Here is a 22,212-nt window from a genome sequence, read left to right as displayed (position 1 = left end):
ACAATCCTGCACAAGGATTCATTGAGACAAGGGAGAATAGGGGTTGCTAGTGGCAGGATGGGAGAGAAAGAGATCTCCGTTACAAAGGAGATCAGAGGGGAGTGAAGGCAAGTGAACTGGGTGTGTGTACTCAGAAGAGCAGCTCAGATAAGATACACACCTTTGCCTGCACTATCTGCACCAGAGGAGTTAGCCTGAGGTGGTTATGAAGGCCAGGGGAAGGGTTCGGGGAGAAGGAGGATGAGACTCCAGGTTGTTCACACAGTCCTGTTGTCACAAGAGGCCTTAAGACTGCTCATTCCACCACAGGAGCAGCAGATGGGGGTTAGCACACACAGGTTGTCTGAGCTCCTGTGGCAGCTTCCTCTGATGATGAGGAGTTGTCAGAACAGCTGTCACCATCCTGCAGAGCCTCGCAGGGAATGGGCTAAGCAGAAGCTTCAGAACTAGATTCAGTCTCTGATGCTCTGAACCCTCATATTGGCCCTGCAGGGACACTGACCTTCTCCTGGAACAGCCAGGGGGACTGGAGGTGGGTGGCATTGTGTTCCCTATGGCATCTGAGTGGAGCCGCATAAGGACACCCAAAACATAACTATCAAGGTAATGGTTCGTTCAGTTTGATGGATTTCTGGTTGAAAATAAACAGCCAGCAGTTTCATCAAAAAGTTAATGCCTGACAAGGTGAAAATGATTTCTGAGTTCTCCAAAGCAATCAGAAGAGAAGAAAGAAAAGGAGGAATGTTCTGGGTGTGCCAGAGGCAGCCCCTGCTTAGAGGGTGCCAAGTGTGTACCATCAACACAGGGTTCCTCACAGGAGCACACATGCTGGGGTCGCACACCACACACATGTGGATTCTCACACTCTAGGAGGTTGGGTAGGAAGGTCAAGGTCCCTCAGGGTCACTTCCTGTGAGACCCTCTTCCTGTCAGCAGGAGCTCCTCTCTCCCCTTGTCCTCACGAGACTTTCTCTGTATCTGTGGGGACTGGGCGCGGGGTGGGATTGTGTTCCCTGATGTCCCATCCTCCCATCTAATCCCTCTCCTCTGAGCTCATTTTACCTTAAGTGACTCTACTGCTCTACCTATGAAACATCACAGAGGAACTTAAATCAAATTATGAGCACTGCATGGGGGATCAAAAGTCCATAGCAGAGAGGCAGGACAGGACTTCTATCCCCACCGCAGGAAAGGGAGTCAAATCTGACTCTAACAACTTTCATACTTTCCCACCACAGCCTTGTCCCTGCTGACAATGAACCTTTTACTGTCTCAGGGTTTCTAGGATTCAGGGTCTCTCCTGTATTGTATGGGGTTTGTCTGCCATCTAGTGGTCCTTATTTGATACAGCAACTTTTCAGCTGATGATGATCTCTGTGCAGCTGCAATTTTGAGACTTTTCCCAAGTCTTTGGAACAGACACTGTAATATCCATCACCAAGCTGAAGTATTCGAAGATGTAACTTGCTAACCCTATCAGGGTACAAATATAATTATTACTTTTTGGATCATGATTGCATTTGTCCGTGACCAAGCTCTTAACATATAGTTAAGCATTATGGCACCTTGGCCAGGTCCATCTTGATGCCAGGGTAGCACATAGTTTACCTCTTGCCCTGGTTTCATCCAGTCCCTTCTCAGGACACTGCTTTTGGGGGCCCTAGGAAGTAAGGGCAGCTGAGGCTTAGGTGAGAGAACAGATGCCCTGGAGGAAAATATCACTCAGAATCACATTGCAAAAGCATAGCATATAATGTCTTCTGTATTCATACAAAAAGGACATTGCTCTGAATAAACTATGCAAAGGATTTAGGGAGAAGAGTAAAACAATATTTACAAGTCAACAGAGCACAAAGAAAGAAGTTACAAATAAACACAGAGGAATGGGAGCACTGATGGGAGCAACCCAATAAACCTAACCTACCTAAGACTATAAAGGAAGGACGAAACAGTATTATCCTACACTTTTCCAATGTGTGACAGACTATACGAATTATAGTGGAGAGACTTGAAATACAGCTAGTGCAACTCAGTAGTTTTACATTTAAGTTTAGCATAATTTAAAACTATGAAGCCATGTATTAACAGCAGCAATTTCTTATGCTATACACTATACAGTCTGTTTAGACTTTTTCCCAGATAACCATGTGTTTTCAGGAAGCAATAAGCAAGACCAGGACGAGGAGGCTGCCAACTATTAATCACAGGGTCTGCCCCATGCTCATGTCACCCATCTGGTGCATGGAGGCATTCTCCCTCGGCTTTTATTTAACAACTGCCTTTCCTAATAAATTTTGACATTTGACTAAGAGTCTGTTGCCTGTGTGGGTGACTCTGTGTTGGCCATGCTGCATGTGTGAGTCTTTGAGCACCCGCTGCCCTAGACCACGATCATCACCTCATTCCTCAGGTACCTATAGTTACAAGATAATGACAAGAGACCAAATCGAACAATCACAAGATGCGAGTTTTAAACTGCCATGATAAGTATTTCTTCCAATGCATGGACAAAGTTCTGCTATCTGGAGGGTATGAAAAGAATCTTTGGGCTTTCTTGGGATCTGCAATGTTTTCACTGCATTACAGAAATGAAGGAAAACCACAATGAGGCAAATGTAAACATTGTCTCATGCTCTATTCTTTGCAGTAAGGTTGCTGCCTGTGCCAAAGGGCCAGGCGAGTTGCCTTTGCTGTTGGGGATGAATGACTTTTTTCCTAGACATTTACCGACATTAATTGGATGTCTCTCTGGAAGGGAGGTAGGCTGTTGATTTCTATATAACTAGATATGAAAATAATAGTTCATATAATGTGTGGGTTTATATTTTACACATTGGTGTGAATGTGATAAACCAGCATGTTTTCTTCCCTATGGCCCATCCAACACCCAGACCAGCATCATGAAGGGCAGGTCCCCGCACAGGGGCCTCTGTGAGCCAGCGGGGAGCTGGACAGCTCTAGGCTCAGAGTGACATGGGAGTTCTGGAACCCTGGAACTCAGCAGGTATTGAGCAGGATCTAGAGGACCTGGGTTTCTCTAGAGCTGAGCTTGGGGACAGTGTCCACAGGTGAATTTTCAGGAGCAGCACAGGAGGCTCAGGGTCAGCCTGAGGACAAAACCACCTTCAGTCCATTGTCAGCTTCCCATGGGACACTAGTGAGGAAGGTTCCCTGCCTGTCCCATTGTCTTTCCTGCTACAAGGATTTGACTTTGGAGGACAGTGTCTGCCCCAGTGAGCAAGGGTCAGAGAAACTCCTGCTCTACATTTGCTTCCCCTGACTCCACTCACCAAGAGGGTCTTGCACAGGAATCCAAGGAAATGAGTGAGAGCTAGGGGTGACCATGGGCAGGAATGAGAAAAAATCGGGGACCAGCTCTGAGACACCAGGTCCCATGTGTGAGCAGGATAAACTGGGGCCTGAGAAGTCAGGACAGGGAATTGAAGCTGACACACTGAAGTCTCCATCAGGGACGCAGAGGAGAAACCCCAGAGGAGGTGGAGGAGTTGAGAGGGTCTGGGAGGGTGGCCTGGGATGGGGGAGAAGTGGAGCTACTTTTTTGGGTTTGTTAGTATTTTTGTTTGTTAGTTTTTTCATTTGTTAGTTTGTTAGTTTGAGGCCCCATCTGACTTATTCCAGGCTTAGGGATCACTCCAGGAAGGAAAAATATGTAGTTCCAGTGCTCTACTTGTGTTGACCACATACAAGGTTTAACTTTTGTACTCTCTTTGAACCATATGAAGCACTTTGGTTTCATAAAAATGTACATTTCACAGTAAATTTCATTATGCCTTAAAATTTTGAAAAAGTTGTGTCAATAATCTGATACTTAGGTAGTAATATATCCCTTACAAATGTGGGCAAAACTGGGAGGGTGAAGTGGGGTTACCCATCAGCTGTGAGTTCACAACAACTGTTCATTCACAGCTCACAACCTCCTGCATACCTACTGCTCTGCCAGGCCAGGCCTGTGCCTCTGACCAGGCCCTACTGTGAGGTGTCTGCAGTAAAGCAGGTGCTCTCAGGGTCCAGGCCCACAGCTGCAGGCTCCTCCCCTGAGACCCCAATGCCTTCCTCTCACTGTCTCAGAGACGCTGCTGTCTGCTCACCAGCAGAGAACAAGTGTGGCCATCTTGGGCAAGCAAGGCAGGGAGGTTTATGTTCGGGGCTGTATCACTGTGCTAGGAAACTTTGTACCTTGATTACAGTAGTAAACGCCAACATCCTCAGGCTGCACGCTGCTAAGCTGAGGAGTGAATTCTGTCCCTGACCCACTGCCACTGAACCTGTCTGGGACCCCAGGCTGTCGTTTAGAAACTAGAACTATCAGGAGTTTTGGAGGTTGGCCTGGCTTCTGATGGAACCAGTTCAGATAGGTTTTTCCATTACTATCTAGGATACTCTCACTTGACGTGCAGGAGATGGAGGTTGGCTCTCCCTTGATGATGGACAGGGAGAGAGGACGCTGGGTCATGACAACTTCACTTCTGGACCCTGGAAAATTGATTTTTAAAAGTATCAGATTACATTCCAACATCAGGTCAAATGTATTGCTTCCATTCTGCAATTTATTTTAGATTAAATGTTGTTTTCTGAGAAAGTCATTACTTGAATGCTTTATACTCATGCACCAGAAGGATGTCATCACAGTGAAGAGACCTTAGGAATGGGGAAAGAGGCCTCTATACCTTTCCTGGGCCATTTACACTTTCCTGATGTTTCTCTCTCACACAGTCGGACACACAGACAGAACACACAAGGAGACCAGTGTGTCCCCCAAAGCTCCCTCCTGAACCCATTTCTTCTCTTCTGCCTGCTCCCCTTACCTGGGATGCACAACATCAGCAGACCCAGAAACTGCGCAGGGAACCTCATTTTGAGAGTTGATCTGAGAAGTCCTGATAGCTGAAGCAAGACAGAGTTGACTCTTACGTGAGACTGTCCAATATAAACCCTCCCCCGGGGACAGCATGCAAATACAAGGGTGGGTGCACTGGTGTGAAAAGACCTCCAGGAAGGAGTTGCTTCTCTTGAGCAAAGTGACACAAGTGCACTCTAGTCTATGAAAAATAGTGGAAACTTTAACTTAGCTTGAATGGTAGTGGTTAAGATGGAACACTATTCAGTCTAACATGAGTGACACAGATGTGTATTAATGTTTTTTTTCTGCTTTATGAGTTGTTGCTTGCTTAGGGACCACACCCAGTGGTTCTCAGGGGTTTCTCTTGGCTCTTCACCCAGGAACTCCTCCGAGCAGTACTTGGGGGACCATATGGGATGCTGCATGCAAGGCAATCACTGCACTACCACTCTGGCCCCCTCACTATGTCTCTCACAATTAGTATATTTCTCATTTATCTGGTTCTCTATCCATGTAAATATGTGTCTAGGTCAGTCTCAGGCAAGCAATTGACAGAAATGTGTGTCCCATATTTCCCGTGTGAGAATCTCCTAATTCTGATGTGCAGAGTCTCAACTTCCTTTTTCCCCCCTTTTTGGGGGGTACACCTGGCGATTTTTGGGATGACTCCTGACTCTGTACTCTGGAATCACTCCTGGTGGTGCTCAGGGAACTATATGGGATGCCAGAACTTGAACCCAGGTAGGCTATGTGCAAGACTAATATCCTATCCACTGTGATATGGCTCTGGCCCCAAGTCTTAACATTTAGAATCAATATAGAACAGTCAAATATCTCTGTTTCTGTTGCAATCAGGTTAATAGTTTCACATTGTTATAATCAAGAATTTGGAATTGCCTTTCCCTGGGGCCTAATGAATTGAATTCATGGTTACACATATGTTCAAGGAGTTTGACACAGAACAAAATAAATCCTCATTTTACTGAGGTTGCATTTATTCTCTCAAACTATATCCTAAAGTGTCAATTTAAGATCATGCAAGTTGGACTACATTGTACATATTTAAAGAAAGAGAGGGATCGTACATGTATCAATATTGCTTAAATTCAGTCACAGCCATATATCACACTGGAGCAAATTGTCTCTCTGGAAGTCAGTGCATGGGGTGCTTTTTGCCATAGCAGACTCTGTGTTGTGAATAGCAGGATCTGTTAGGGATTCAACCCAGAGTCTCATCGGGGCTTCCAAAACTAGTGCAGATTATTGAACTTAAGATTTTAGGGTCTCAATGTTCCTTGGTTCAACAGTGTGTGGATGATGTTTTCTTTAACTATATAAGACGGGGGTAACAAATAACTTAAAATCAGTACATGAACACTATTGTCCCAACACTGACTCCCCACAATTTGCTAGGAAAACCCCCAAATTTCATTTCTGTCTCCTTGGCTTTTTCCTTTGCGTAGACCTGTTTGCTTGTGGGGCTGGTTTGGGGAGGGGCCCTGCTGGGCTGCCTGGTGCCCTGCAGTCCTGCAGCCCTGAGTATCATTCCCCACCCCCAAATAATGAAGAAAATCAAAAAAATCTCCCCCAGCTATGTGACTTGACCCTTGTGCCTTTGGTTTGAATGCTGGGTAAGGAAGGACTCTGTGTCTGGAAGTTTTATTTTTGGTTTGTAGGACTCAGGGGTGGCACTGGGGCATCCTCTGATTTATTTTTTTCTCTCTTTTCCTTATTCCCATCCATCCCTTCCCTTCCCTTTTTTTCCTTTTCTTTTCTTTCCCTTCTTTTTTCTTCCCCTTCCCTCCCATCCCCTCATCTATGCTTCCTCTTTATTACCTTCCTTCCTTCCTTCCTTCCTTCCTTCCTTCCTTCCTTCCTTCCTTCTTTCCTTCCTTTCTTCCTTCCTGTCTCCCTCAGACCCCTCCTTTACGTATATGTGATACTCTTCTGGGGTTCAGGCAGGGAGAGTGGAGGGGAGCCAACCCCTGTCCCCACAGGCAACTCAGTAGAGACCCAGTCAGGACTCATCAAACATTCACACCTGGCAAGAAGCTCATTCAGTTGGATTAATTCTGATCACAATAAAGCCACAAAAGTTTAACCTAAAGGCAATGTCAGGTTCAACAAACAAGTAGAGAATGAAGTCCGAGCAGTCACAGCACAAGAAGAGGCTAAATTATAATCCCTGATGTGGCCCTGATGTAGACCCTGCTCCAAGGTGCTGGGGTATGAAGCATCAGCACAGGCTCCCTCACAGGAACACTCAGGTTGGGGGACTCACACCACACTCAGGATTCCAACATTCTGGGATGCTGGAGAGTGAAGGTCAAGGTCCATCAGGGTCACTTCCTGTGAGATCCGCCTGTCAGCTGACCCTCCCCTTGTCCTGACAGGCTTCTTCTGGGTGGGTGGGACAGAGGGGGTTCCCTGGTGTCTCTATATTCCATCTTACACCACTCCAGTGACTGTATCTTTACCAAAAGTGATTCTACAGCTCTATGTTTGGAACATTTACAGAGGAAATTAAGTCAAATTACAATTTGATGGTGGATCAAACCAGACCTTACATTATAGCAGGACAGGGCTTCTATCCCCACAGCAGATAAAAATCTTGCCAGAACTCACAATCTAACAACATTCATACTTTTCTACCATATCCATGGAACCCACTGTCTCTGCTGAAAAAAGCTTTTACTGCCTTAGTATATTGAAGTTCCCGTATATTTTGTATTTAGGTAACTTATGGGGTCTGTCTGCCTTCTAGAGCCCGTTTTGTCATACAACAACTTATAGGTTGTGGGTGCTGATCCTGAGGGATCCAGAGAGACTTTCCTAAAGTCTTTGGAACAGAATGTAAAATATGTCACCAAGCCAGAAATATTAGCTAAATCCTATTGGCTAAAGCCAATAGGATGCCTTCCAATCAACGGTCAGTTCACTACAACATCCCCTTCACAGCGCACAGCCCCCTACATACCTGTTGCTCTGCCAGCCCAGGCCTGTGCCTCTGACCAGGCCCTAATGTGGGGTGTCTGCAGTACAGCAGGGGCTCTCAGGGTCCAGAGCCACAGCTGCAGCCTCCTCCCCTGAGATCCCCAGTGCCTTCCTCTCACTGACTCTGCTTTCTGCTTACCAGCAAAGAACTTGTGTGGGCATCTGGACCCAGCTTGGCATGAAGTTGGTGTTTGGGGCTGTGATTTCTTTCTGCTGTACATGTCTCTTTATTAGTAAAAAATGGCCTTCGCTGCCCCTTCTAATCTTTTTCAACCAGAAATACATGTTGTCAGATACTAGTATGGCCACCCCAGCTTTGTTTGCTTGCAGTATTGCTTTGACTTTGAATCTGTGCTTGCTCTGACCGTTCAGATGTGTTTCTTGGAGGAAGCAGAATGTTGAGTTCAGTTTCTGAATCCATTTTGCCACTCTGTATCTCTTCATTGGTGCATTTAGACCACTGATATTGAGAGAAATTATTGTCATGGGGTTTTGTGCCACACCCTTCGTCTCCACGTGGTACCTGTGAGGGAATTGGCCTCCACCTCAATGCTGAGCCAAATTAAAATTCCAGATCTGATTCTGTCCTAAGACTTGCCGGGGCCGCCATAGCCGGGGTTCTGTGGGCATCTGGCTGAGGGAGGGAGGGGGTGATCTCACAGTTCCCTGGGTCTCTTTTCTGGGCATGGCACCATCCAAATGCTTCTTTCTTTCTTTCTTTCTTTCTTTCTTTCTTTCTTTCTTTCTTTCTTTCTTTCTTATTAGTGATACACAATGAGGTAGAGTTGTAGACTTACAAATATTCGTGGTTGGGTTTCAGTTATAAAATAATCGAGTACCCATACCTCCACTCTTGCCCATTCCCCACAACCAATGATCCTAGTAGTGTCCCCACTCCCACACCCCATCTCCCCGCCCCTCCCCAACCTCTGTGGCAGGGCATTCCCTTTTGGACTCTCTTTCCTTAAGGGTCTTGTAGTTTACAATCGAGGCATTGAGTGGCCATGATGTTCGGTCTATAGTCTACTTTCAGCACGCATCTCGCATCTCGAGCAAGTCCTCCAAACATCATTTACTTGGTGTTCCCTTCTCTATCTGAGCTTCTTTACCCCCAGCATATGCTGCCAAGTGCTAGTTTCTTTCATTCTCACATGATACATATGAAATTTCAGAAAGATTTTCAGGAAGGAAGTGGAAATACAGGAGAGCATGGACAAAATGTCAGGGAGCAGAGGGCTCCTGACTCCTGATTGTAGACTTCTCAACCCAGCTTCGTGCCTCCTCTGAGAATCCCCCTAGCCTAGATCAAAGACCCACACATTCTACACCAATGAGGAGGCCTCTGGTCCGTCAGCCTATGGACTGGCTGACTGTGTCCATAGGCTGATACCTGTGCCCATAGCTGCTTTAGAAACCAAATGGAATGGTCCAAACATTAGTGCCCAACAGCAATATTTTAATTGTTAGATATCATAATGAACTTGGGCCTCAGACATGTGAAATTTGACCCACGTCATCTGCATCTTTGGCATTGGATCATTTTCAGCAATAATACAACTTTGTTTGTGAATAGCTATGCCAACATATGGACTTTGGATACTTGAAATATATCATGTGAAAATAATAGCTGTTTTTAAAAAATGTAATGAAAAATACTCGTTTAGTCCAATTTAATTCTTTCCACTCATTTGAACATATCGATAGTGATATTCTATGCAGTAAAATAAAGCCGCATCTCCAGGAAACGGGGTTAAATAATTTACCCTGTTCCCTTCAGCCAACTGTGCATGATGCATGTGTTAGTGTGGATATATGTGGCAGATCTCTGGAAACTTCCCAAGTTTCTGCTGCTGTTGGACACATATGGGCACTCTGTAGAGCCAAGAGAGAAGCTGGATGTTGGGACCACAGGCTGCACTAGAACCCAGACATGGAGACTGAATTCCAGGGTGCCCCTGTGTTGATTGTGTCCCCATGGTCTTGCTAGTGCCACTGATGTGCTAGAGCAGGCAGGGCTGTGACACTGCACGAGCTGAGCCAAGGTCTCATCTCAGTGCCCGAGTCACAGGCACCTGCCCTTGAGCCCCCACATTCCCGTTCTCAGCTGGAGCTAGAGCCCAGGGTCGAGGGGTCTCAAAGCCCATGTTCAGGTAACAGCAACTCCATGGCCCAGGGGCTTCCTGCTCACAGGACAGGACCAGTTTGGCAAAGGTTCTCCATGGTAGGTGTGGGTTTATAGGGATGGAAAATCAAAACATGAGATGAAGGTCGGTACTCCAGACTTATGAAAGGATGTAAAAAATTTATTCTTGGATTTCACTTTATATTGATTCTTCCCATTGAGGTAATTACATTAAGAATTATTTTTTCCAGAAATGATGGGCTTTTGGCCTATTTAGATTGAAAATTTTATCAGTAACAAGGAATTTCCTTAGCTAATAATGATTTCCCCCCATTTATATTCACTGACAATTTTTAGAGCCTGGGCATGCAGGGAAGCTCAGTCATTGTGAGTTTGGGTATTTTTTGCTTCAGGACAAGAAAGCAAGTCTTTGGGCTTAGTACACAATGACACAATGCTGAAATTTTATTCTTTTATATGATCTCTCACTTGCCTGTATTTCCTCTCAAACTTCATTGTATGCAATGGGGCATAAACTACATTTCATATTCAAGGGTATTGAGTGTAAAACACCATTGTTTCTGTCATTAAAAAGTTACCTTTTTTTTTCAGTGGCAGTTTAGTCTTCAATGTCCCCAATCAAGGAAGCACATCTCTGTCCCTCCCAAAGCGCTGCAGTTGCTGACCCCTGGCAAGATTCAGTTTCTCTCTCAGTTCACATCAGCAAGTTCTTATTGGCCATGTGAGAATGCTCCCAGTAAAGAAGACATTGCACTGTGATGTGGAAAATTTTTCATTATGATTTTAAAACATATATTAAAACAACGGTTTCTGGACCATCTAAAGTGATTGTTCCTGCATGAGCTCTGTTTGACCTTTTGCCAATATTCTTGAGAGAAACTAATTTCAATAAATAAAATCAGCAGATTTATTGTAATGCCAATGCTGCTGGAATGAGAGGGGGGAATAATGGAGACAAAAAGTTCATTCTATTTGTACCAGAACATTCTCTCACATCACAGCCTGGCTATATCTGACACACCCTCAGCAGTGGAGGCACCAGGAGGAGCAGCTGTGGCAGCCCAGCCTCACACAGCTGATCTCTGGCGGTTTATGTACTGGCCTGTATCACTGTGGGAGGGGTACTGGTATACTGTTGACAGTAATAAGTGGCAGCATCTTCAGGCTTCAGGCTGCTGATGGTGAGAGTGAAATCTGTCCCAGATCCACTGCCACTGAACCGGGAAGGGACATCTGGTCCTAACCTGGTTGCTGCATAGATCAGGAGCCTGGGAGCTTGCCCTGGTTTCTGCTGATACCAGGCTAACCAATTGCTAACGCTCTGACTGGCCTTGCAGGTGATGGTGACTTTCTCTCCAGGAGATGCAGGCATGGATGAAGGCTGGCTCATCTGGATATCACATATGGTGCCTGAGATAAAAATATAAGTGCACATCATTATCATTACCCACAAGTTAGGTAATTTCCCTGAAGAGACACGCAGTCCAAATTCATGAAAACCCACATTTCCCTCCTTACCTGGGAGCCAGAGCAGCAGGAAGCTGAGGAGCTGCACAGGGGCCTTCATGTCCACTCTGGGTGTGACAGACACTGACCCTGCAGGGTGACACAGACTATTATTGAGTATCCAGGCATGATCTCTGAGGACTTGCAAATGTGAGGGGCCTGGGCAGGCTGGGCAGGAAGAGGGGGGAGGGTGTATGTGGGCAACAGCCCAGCTGCAGGGAAGTCAGGGGTGCGGGTCCCTGTGGGGAATTAGAATTTGCCCATGAGAACATGCTCCTCCCTGAGCCCCACGAGGGCCCCAGTGTGAGGACAGCAGGGCAAGTCTTCTTGTCTCCTGAGAGTCAGGATGCAGCATCTTGCTCTCTTTGCCTGGGGACAGGCTCTGTCAGAACACACATTCACAGACCCTCTTTGGAATTGTACAGACTCTTTCAATTCACAGCAGTGGACATACTTGAGAGAAAGACATTTTCTTTTTGATCTGGAATACCAATATATATTACTGAGTTTTGGAAGGGCTTAAAATTTTATGATTTTAATTTTCTTTTAAATTTAAAGAGGGGGTGGGGACTCTCTTTAAGTCCTCAGAGAACTTGAAAGTCACTCAGAACATATCTAGGTCATCTGGAATGAGCAATTCCATGCTGGGTCTCATGGAGGAAAAGCTTTTGTGGTGCTGCAGTGTCAGGAAGTGTCGGGCAGGTGCTCTGGGTCATATATTTCCCGGGTTTAAATGTGGATCCCAGCTCATGAATGCTGAGGTGTCAGTCTCCTTCACCAATTGCTGAAATTATTTTGTGTGAGAAATTGTTATTTTTAGCAGACAGAAATGCAATGAGTGAAAAAATTGTAGAAAATTGGGGTCTTGATTCGTAAGTTTTTGTTAAGATAGAGAATATAGGTTAGGCCAACTCATTTTCCAGATCATCGCTCCAAACTTCTTCACCTGAGATACTTTCCCATTACTTCTACCTCAGCCTAAGGGTGGTGTTTCCCCTCATCATCTTCAAAAATTTGTTCTTTTCCCAGATCTAATTCATGACACAGACCTGAAAATTCCTTGACCTCCTTGAACTCTCTTCCTATTTTCATCCCTTTCCCCTGATCATGTGTTCAGATGCAGTGGCTGAGACAGTCCAACTTGATCCACTTCTCATTGAATTTCCTCTGTCCCATCATAGGTGTGTCCATTAATGGAAAGTCGTGTTGATCCAGAGACACAGAGGCTCTCAGACCCCAGATATAAGATCCAATGTCTTAAGAATACTGAGGTGAAAACACTACAGGACCGTGAATGAGAACATTCTCACAGTTTATAGGATTCACAGACACTAGACAAATACCTCTATAGGATTCAGGGTGCCACAAGGGGGCGTGAGGCAGACAGTATGGAGTGAAGATAGAACCACACAAGGATAAGCATCACTCTGGGCTGGGGCAGAGGTCCATGCTGTGTGAATCAGCATCTGGGTTCCTAAGGGTGCCATCCCACCACCTCATCAACATTGCTGTTATTTCACTGTAGAGGCTGTCTCTGGAACTGCAAACCCAGCTTTCCCTAAGCAGTCCTATGGTCTCCTCACCACTGAATTCAGCACCCAACAGACCAAACCAGACCCCCATGAACCACTAACCCAGCAGGACATACACATGCTGAACTACTGAGTATCCTGGGGAGGATGTGGAATGTTTCCCAGGAAGCCTCAGGTCTCAAGGAAGCCCTGCAGTGATCATGGAGTGTAGAGGAGACAGTTTCCAGTGATCAGACTGTGACTGGGGCCTCCCCAAGTTCTTCTGTCAGACAGATGCAGCTCCCAGGGCTCCCCTTCTGCAAGGCCCAGGACAGGACCCTCCAGGCCATTTGCTCCCTCACAGGCTAGCAAGAGAGATTTCCCCACCCCGCAGCCATTGCTCTTCCTGTGGTCGAATCTTGTTCCAAATGGATCTTGTTGCCTCTCTGAGGGAGTGTGTAACAAATACCTATATTATTGACTGCTTCCTGAACCTCACTTACCAACAAGGTCCCTGTTAGGGATTCAAGAAGATGGATAAGGGGTCAGCAGTGGGTAGCACGTAAGAGAAACCTGGGCGATAACTGTGCAGCCACCACAGCCTTTGTGAGTCAGGATGACCTGGGGTCAGTGAGTCCAAAATAGAAGTTCTGAGGACCCACATATTCAGGCTCCATCAGGGAGTCAGAGTAGATAGGTTGGGGCTGTGTGGAAGGGATTGAGTGGAGAAGAGAGAGTGAGATTTCAGAGCTGTCCCCCTGTCATGTTGCTATCGGGGATTCCAAGTCCACAGACTCTTCAACATAAGTTCTGAGGGTGGGGGGTGAGTGTCCCAAGGGGAGTGTCTGCAATCCTGGAACACTTTCCTGGTGATGGTGAGAGAGCCATGTGTCTGCATCATTGTCCCAATCCTGAGAACGCAACAGGGTAGAATGCAATGAAAAGTAACCTAGGAACAAATACTGATTTTGTCTATGTGACTGGGATGGCGCAGAAGCTCCTGACCAGTGCTGGGGTGGGTGTTGACCACTCTAGGCAATACTTGGCCAGTTGAGCCAAGCAGTTCAATGCTAAGAGTTGAGCTCTTGGAGGTGTTTGAGGCTAATTATGCCAATGACATGCAGGAAACCCCCCATGCCTGTTTCCCAAGGTCAACCAGGTGGTTCTAGAGACCTCTAGGAATGCCCCCATTGATACTAAGGGAAATTGTTCTTCCAGGGATCATCTGGATTGATTGAAAGCGTGACCCTCAACCTATGTACTTTCTCCGCAGCTCTGGCTTTGGCTAAGCTTTGGATGAGATGCTCCTCGCACTGTATGGCCCTGCAGTGACAGGGACCTTCTCCTAGAACAGCCAGGGAGGTTGGAGAAGGACACACTGCATCCTCACTGACATCTTAGTGGGCTAGAAAACAGGACAACCCATACATTAATACCCGGATATTAATTCATTCATTCTGATGCATTTTCTGTTCAGAAAACAAAAGAGCCAACAACTTCATCTCCAAGGCAATGTTGGACATTTAGTCTTTAAATTCCAATTGGATCTTGAGGCCTTTTCCCTCAGAAATTAGAGCATCAAAGGGGTGAAGACAAAGAAAATGGCAAAGTCCTCCACCACTTCCATGAAGTCCACATGAGGCTGACCCGGCTAAGAGGGATCCTGGGTATAAAGCATCAATTCAGGCTCCTCCCAGGAACCCACGGCTGGGGGGCTAACACCACAAACCCAGGATACTCACACTCTGGGAGGCTGCAGAGTGAAGGTCAAGGTCCCTCAGGGTCACTCCCCTGAGACCCTCCTCCTGTCAGCAGGAGCCCCTCCTTCCCCTTGTCTCCACAGACCTCTCCTGGGTGTGTGGACATAGAGTGGGATCCCTGGTGTCTCTATACTCCCATCTGTGCCCTACTGTGACCACACTGTACCTTAAGTGACTCTGTGCATTGGAATCAGTCACAGAGAATGAGACAAACAGACACACAATGAGACCAACAAACGCTCATTGAAGGACTCTCTAAGATTTAGGTCAGCCTGAGCAGCAAAATTGAGATCTCACGAAACTGTTTATTCAATGTAATGTCACTCCCTCCAAACTGGGTCCCAACAGGTGAGTCAGTTTTTAAGTTGGCAGGGGACATTAAGACAGTTGGTGAGCCCATCCATATTCAGTGGGTGCATGAGGAGCAGAGGCTGGGGTGTCTCAGAGACAATCAGGAGGCACCCTAAAATACTAAGTTTGGGTGATTTCTGATTATATTCTTGCCTCTGATGCCCTCTACATCTATGAGACCAAAGCTTTTATTTTAGCCTTTTATCGGTGTGTTTATTTTTCTTTTGTCTACAGTTTTGCATGCTTGATTATCCAATCTCAGTCCCAAATTGTTTTCCCAAGGACTGTCTGGAAATTGGTGTTTGTGAAAAGGGGAAAATTTCCAGCAAGACCATGTGGGAACAAAGTGGTTCATATTCCTAAGAAACTGGTCAGCTAATTGAGGAGAAATGATGACCAGGTAACTAGGGTAGAGAGGAGATGTTGATCACAGGTAGGTAAGTGCTAAGTGCTATGATCCCAAGCGAAGTGATGGGTGTTACTTTGGAAATTGGAGGAGGGTCCAGAGATGAGGAAGAGCCTGTAACGATAATGATAAAGGTGTGGGTGGGAAGGCAGAGAGCAGAGGGCTCCTGGCTCCTCTCTAGAGTGGTTAATCCAGCCTCATTCCTCCTCTTGGATAACTCAGACCAGCTTTGATGCACCACTGGATGCACCATTTAGAAGGGCTCCGGTCATTTTCTCTAGACCAAGACTCATAAGGATTGTTTCCATGACTTTATGAGAGACCCAAAGTAACTATCCATCCACTGTTGACCCATAATGCTTCCTTGGTGTGTTAGGATTCAAACCCAGGACCTCAAACATGGGAAACATTTTTCTGTGTCAGTTACATGCCTGGATGCAGAATGGTTTTGATATTAAGAATTGCTTGTGTTTTTCCAATATTGGACTGTCTCTGTAATAGTTATAGTGGAGAGATATGAAATGCAACTAGTGCAGCTCAGTAGATGTTTTACATTTGAATTTAGTATAAGACTATTTTGCAATGTCTTTGATGCAACCGTGTCTTATCCTATACACTATTCAACACTGTTGTAAACTATTTCCAGTCTAACCATGCGCTTTTAAGAAACAATAAACAACACCCAGACACCCAGACTTCCATCGCTAATCATAGACTCTGCCTATGTTCTTGTCACCTCTGGAGAGTGTCAGAGACTGATGTGAATAAATCACTTGCTGCATAATTGTGACCTGCCTAATGTGAGTTATTTTCAGTAGAGATATAGAGTCCCTCTCTACTGGGGACATGGGAAAAAAGTAAAGTGTAGGCTTGCTTGAGATCTGCAAATTGCCCTGAATTACAGAGATGAAGAAAAATCACAATGAAACAAATGAAAACTTAACTCTCCCGATACTTACTGAAGTTAATTGTGCTGCCTTTTCCAACAGGTCTTAGCTGTAAAATTGAATGACTAATCCTTGATGATTGTTGAACACTCATTGAACATTTTTTTGGGAGTAAGACAGGGGGTGGTCTTATCATCTCCTCTGATTTCTATAACTGATGGTTGCTATAATGTACGATTTTATCTTTTATATGTTTCCACAGATGGATAAAACCAGCAATGTGCTCAGCCGTCTGGCTTATCCACCACAGAGACCAACATCATGAAGGATAAGTCCCCACACAGGAGCCTATGTGAGCCCAAGGGGAGCTCAACACAGCGCTGGGCTCAGAGTGACATTTGAGTGTTGGAACCTTGGGATGCAACAGGTGCTGGGCAGAACTTAGAGGACATGAGTACTCTCTAGATCCAATATTGGGGACAGAGTCTATCATGAGACTTGTCTGACAGGAGCAGCATAAGGAGCTCAGGTCAGCCTGGTCCCAGAACAAAATCACCCTCATCCCATTGCCAGATTCTTATGGGAACCCCAAAGAGGAAGGGTCACTGACTGCCCCATTATCCTTCCGGCTACAAGGGTTCAAGTCTCAGAGGACTGTGTCTGCTCAAGTGAGAAAATGTCAGAGAAATGAGAAATAATTAACAGGTGACAAGCGTACAGAGGAAATGTTCATCACAAATAGATAAGTCCTAAGTACTATGATCCCATGAGATATCATGAAGGATATTTTTGAAAAGGCAGGAGGATCCCCAAGTTGAGGAGAATCCAGTAAGTATAATGGCGCATATTGGGGTGGGATCCTTCTCTACATTCAGCATCCCAGGACTCCACTGACCTAGAATATTCTGTACAGGAATTCATGGAAATGGTCAAAGCCAAGAAGATGATGGGCAGGAATGAAAAAAACAGGGTCCCACTCTGAAGGCACCAGTACCCCTGTGTGAGCAGGATGAACTGGGGCCTGTGAAGTCAGGACAGGGAGTGAGATCTGACACACTGGAGTCCCCATCAGGGACTTAGAGGAGAAGACCTGGGGGTGCAGGTGGAGGAGGTGAGAGCGATAGGGAAGGAAGTCATGGGATGTGTGAGCTGTGAACTTTGTTTCATTGTATTGGAGCCACAAGAGGGTATGATCAGGGTTTCTTCCTGGCTTAAAGGAAACACTCCTAGGAATGGTATGGGATCCCGGGGCTGCAACACGGGTTGACCACATGTGAGACAAGCTCCTAACCTGCTGTATTATCACTTTGACCCCTTATAAAGCACTTTTCAATAAAATTTTAAATGCCACTCGGCTTTAAAGTCTTCTTGAAAAATTGTATCACTCAACTAATAACATAGGTAATAACATTTCCCTTAATATATGTGGACAGGACAGGGAGGATGAAGTAGGGTTTCCCATCAGCTGTCAGTTAAATACAACTGGTCATTCATGGCACAGACCCCCCCTGCATATCTGCTGCTCTCCCAGGCCAGACCTTTGCCTCTGACCTGGCCCTAATGTGGAGTACCTGCAGTTCAGCAGGGGCTCTCATGATCCAGACCCACAGCTGCAACCTCCTCCCCTGACATCCCTAATGCCTTCCTCTCACTGACTCAGAGACTCTGCTGTCTGCTCACCAGCAAAGAACAAGTGTTGGCCCAGTCCATGTAGGGTGGTTCATTTCAGGGCTGCTTATCCATCACTGTGGATGTAAACTTTATAAACTGCATGCAGTAGTAAAATCCAACGTCCTCAGGCAGACAACTTATCCCGGACTCGTGGCCCCACTGATAAGAACCTGATCATTTGTGTAAAATCAGCCATTGAGAGCTACTTTCATACATTTATCCTCACACCCACGGGACCCACTGCCCCTGTTGACCATGGGATACTAACTCAGTTATTGTCCAAGCACTTCTAAGATCAGGCTCTGTGCCTCGTCAGTTCTGGGTTCTGTCTCCATCTAGTGGCTGTTTTCTGACACAGCAGCTGAAATGATTTCAGATAGCTTGTGCCAGTGATTCTGTTTGAGACTTTTTATAAGTGCTTGAAATAGATATTACAAAACATATTATCAGTTCAGTTAGTAAGAACAGAAATGAATCTTCTAAATAAACTGATTAAGTAGTTGGGAAGTAATGACTAACAGGAGACAGACATACAGACTGGATGTGTGTCACTAGGAGTTAAGGACTAGTTTCTTTCATCCTCACATGGCATGGATGTAATTTAGGAAAGATTTTCCGGAAGGAGGAGGAAATGACAAGTGAGTATGGGAAAAATATCAGGGAGATAAGGACTCCTAACTCCTGATGTAGACTTCTCAACCTGGCTTCGTGTCTCCTCTAAGAACAATCCAGACCAGATCAAAGACCCATAGAGTCTACACTAGCGAGAACTCTTGGCCATAATCCAATGGACACACTAACTTTGTCCATAGACTGGTGCCTGTGTCCATAATTGCAGTTAGAAAACAAAACTTAGAAACAAAACCATGTATTAGTGCCCAACAGCAATATTTTAATTTTTAGATGTCCTAATGAACTGGGGCGTCAGACAGGTGAAACGTGGTCATGGTCATCTGCATTCCTGACTCTAGATTATATTTAGCTTAATAAAACTGTACTCTGTGAATAGCTGTGCCTACATATGGACATTAGATACTTGAAATGTATCATGTGAAAATAATAGCTGTTTTTTAAATGTAATTAAAAATATTAGTTTAGTCCAATTTAACTCTATACACAATAATGGGCCACATTAATGGTGAGGTTTTATGCAGTAAAGTCTAGCCAAATTCGCAGGAAAACAGGGTCCAATAGTTATTCCCGTTCCCTCAGTCAACTGTGTGTGATACACATGTCAGTATGGATGCCACATGTGGCAGATATCTGGAAACTGCCCGGGTTTCTGCTGCTGCTGGACATGTATGGAGACTCTGTTGAGCCCCTGAGGGAAGCTGGATATTGGGCCCACAGGCTGCACTAGAACCTAGACACAGAGATGGAAGTCCAGGGTGTCCCTGGACTAAACTAATATTTTTGTGTTGTGTCCCCAAGATCTTGCTGATGCCATTGATGTCCTGGAGCAGGCAGGGCTATGACACTGCAGGAGCTGAGCCAAGGTCTCATCTCAGTGCCCTGGTCACAGGCACCTGCCCTTAAGCCCCCACATTCCCGTTCTCAGCTGGAGTCAGAGCCCAGGGTCTGGGGGGTCTCAGAGCCCATATTCAGGGAACAGCAACTCCATGGCCCAGGGGCTTCCTCCCCACAGCAGGGACCAGTTTGACAAGGCTCTCCATGGTAGGTGTGGGTTCATAGGGATGGAAAAACAAAACATGGCATGAAGTTAGGGACTCCAGTCTTTTAAAAGGATGTAACAATTTTATTCTTGGATATCACCTTGCATCGAATCTTTCCAATGAGGTAATTGAATTAAGAATTAATTGTCAGAAATTATAAACTTTTGTCCTATTAGAGTAGAAAATTATATCAGTAACATGGAATTTCCTTAGAGAACAATGATTTGTTCTCCCATTTACATTCACTGAGAATTTTTAGAGCCTGGGCCTAAACTCAGGGAAACTCAGTCATTGTGACTTTGGATATTTTCCCTTCAGGACAAGAAAGCAAGACTATGGGCTTAGTACACAATATTGAAATTTTATTCTTTCATATGATCTCTTACATGCCTTTATTTCCTCCAGACCTTCATTGTATGAAATGGGGTACAAACTACATTTCACATTAAAGAGTATGAAACATTGTTCCTGTCATTAAAGTTGGCTTTTCTTTCAGTGGCAGTTTAGTCTCAAATGTCCCCAATCAAGGAAGCACATCTCTGTCCCTCCCAAAGTCCTGCGGGTGCTGACCCCCAGCAAGATGCATTTTCTCCCTCAGTCCTCATCAGAAGATTCTTATTGGTCAGGTGAGAATGCTCCCAGTAAGAAGCCATCGCTCTTCAGTGCCATAACTTTTCATTATGATTTTAAAATATCTATTAAAACAATGACTTCTGGACCATCTAAAGTGATTGCTCTTGCATGAACTCTGATCTGTCGCCAATATTCTTGAAGAAAAATAATTTCAATAAGTAAAATCAGCAGATATATTGTCATGCCAGTACTGCTGGCATGAAAGGGGGGAATAATGAAGGTAAAAATGTTCGTTCTACTTGTACAGGAGCATTCTCTCATATCACAGCCTGGCTACATCTGACAGTCTCAACCATGGAGGCAGCAGGAGGAGCAGCTGTGGCAACCCAGCTTCACACAGCTAATCTCTAGGGGTTTATATTCTGGCGTGTATCACTGTGAGAGGGTGAACATTATACTGTAGACAGTAATAAGTGGCAGCATCCTCAGGCCTCAGGCTGCCGATGGTCAGAGTGAAATCTGTCCCAGATCCACTGCCACTGAACCAGGGAGGGACATCTGGTCCTAAACTGATTGCACCATAGATGAAGAGCCTGGGAGCTTTCCCTGGTTTCTGCTGATACCAGTTTAACCAATTGCTAATGCTCTAACTGGCCTTGCAGGTGATGGTGACTTTCTCTCCCAGAAATGCAGGCACAAATGGAGGCTGGCTCATCTGAATATCACACCTGGAACCTGAGATAAAAAATATAAGTGGATATCATTATCATTAATCTTAAATTAGATAATTTCCAGAGAGAGAGAGAGACAGCCATATTCATGTAAACCCACATTCTCTCCTTACCCAGGAGCCAGAGCAGTAGGAAGCTGAGGAGCTGCACAGGGACCCTCATGTCCACTCTGAGTGTGACAGACACTGACACTGCAGGGTGACACAGACTATCATTGAGAGTCTAGGCATGAGCTCTGAGGACTTGCAAAGGAGAGGGGGCTGGGTAGGCAGAGAGGGGAGGTTGAGTGTCTTCCTAGCTGCAGGGAAGTCAGGGGTGTGGGTTCTTGTGGGGAAACAGAACTTTGACAACAGAGAACATGCTTCTACCTGGTCCCCAGGAGGGCCCCAGTGTGAGCACAGAAGGGCGGGTCCCTGGTGTCCTGAGAGTTAGAACAGGATTTCTCGTCTTTCTGCCCCAAAGACTGGCTCTGTCAGACCACACACTGTCAGACACACTGACCCTCTCAAGGAATTGTACAGACTCCTATATTTCACAGCTGTGGATATACTTAAGACAAAGAGATTTTCTTTTTGATCTGGAATACCTGTATCCTGGCAAATTATAGCCAGGATAAATTTATGATTTTTCTCCGATTTTTTGATTTATGAGTCAGGGTGTGATGCAGTAGCAGCTCATCAATGCTGCAAGTGTGTTTATTTCCTCTAGGCAATTTAGGCCAGCTGAGCAAACCAGTTCCGTGTAAAACTTGATTTACAGCTTTTCAGGCCTTATTGTGCTGGAGACCACCAGGGCACACCCCCATGCCTGTGCTTACCAAGGTCAGTCAGGTAGTACTCAGAGGTTTCCAGGAATGCCCCATAGACACTCGGGTAAACGGTGGTGCCATGGATCCCCTGGGTGAATTGAGGCATTAACCGCAAGCCCTGTACTTTCTATCCTTGCTGGCTGGGGCCCTCTCAGGATGAGATGCTCCTCACATTCTATGTGGCCCTGAAAGTGACAGGGACCCACTCTTGGGAACCAGTGAGGGAGGTTGGAAGGGGCCCACACAGTATCCGCACTGACATCTTAGTGGACAAGCAAACAGGATTATCCCTCCATTAAAACCTGGAAATTAGTTCACTCAGTCTGATGCATTTTCT

At 45.6% G+C, this 22,212-nt stretch overlaps 1 pseudogene and 1 gene segment (V, D, J or C); both read right to left on the bottom strand.

Annotated features, from left to right (window-relative positions):
* Nucleotides 1–11,088: 11,088 nt before the first annotated feature.
* LOC130037545 (immunoglobulin kappa variable 1-27-like) lies at nt 11,089–11,565 on the bottom strand. The segment is given in 2 exon segments: nt 11,089–11,408; nt 11,517–11,565. Coding segments are annotated over 2 exon segments (369 nt in total).
* A 9,186-nt stretch (nt 11,566–20,751) lies between these two features.
* Nucleotides 20,752–21,981, bottom strand: LOC130037538 (immunoglobulin kappa variable 1-12-like; annotated as a pseudogene).
* Between the last annotated feature and the right edge of the window lie 231 nt (nt 21,982–22,212).

The sequence above is a fragment of the Sorex fumeus genome, unplaced genomic scaffold (genome assembly GCF_029834395.1).
Source record: "Sorex fumeus unplaced genomic scaffold, SorFum_2.1 ptg000006l, whole genome shotgun sequence".
Taxonomy (NCBI): Eukaryota; Metazoa; Chordata; class Mammalia; order Eulipotyphla; family Soricidae; genus Sorex; species Sorex fumeus.
The sequence above is the reverse complement of the archived record's forward strand: the minus strand, read 5'-3'. Positions and strand labels throughout refer to the sequence as shown.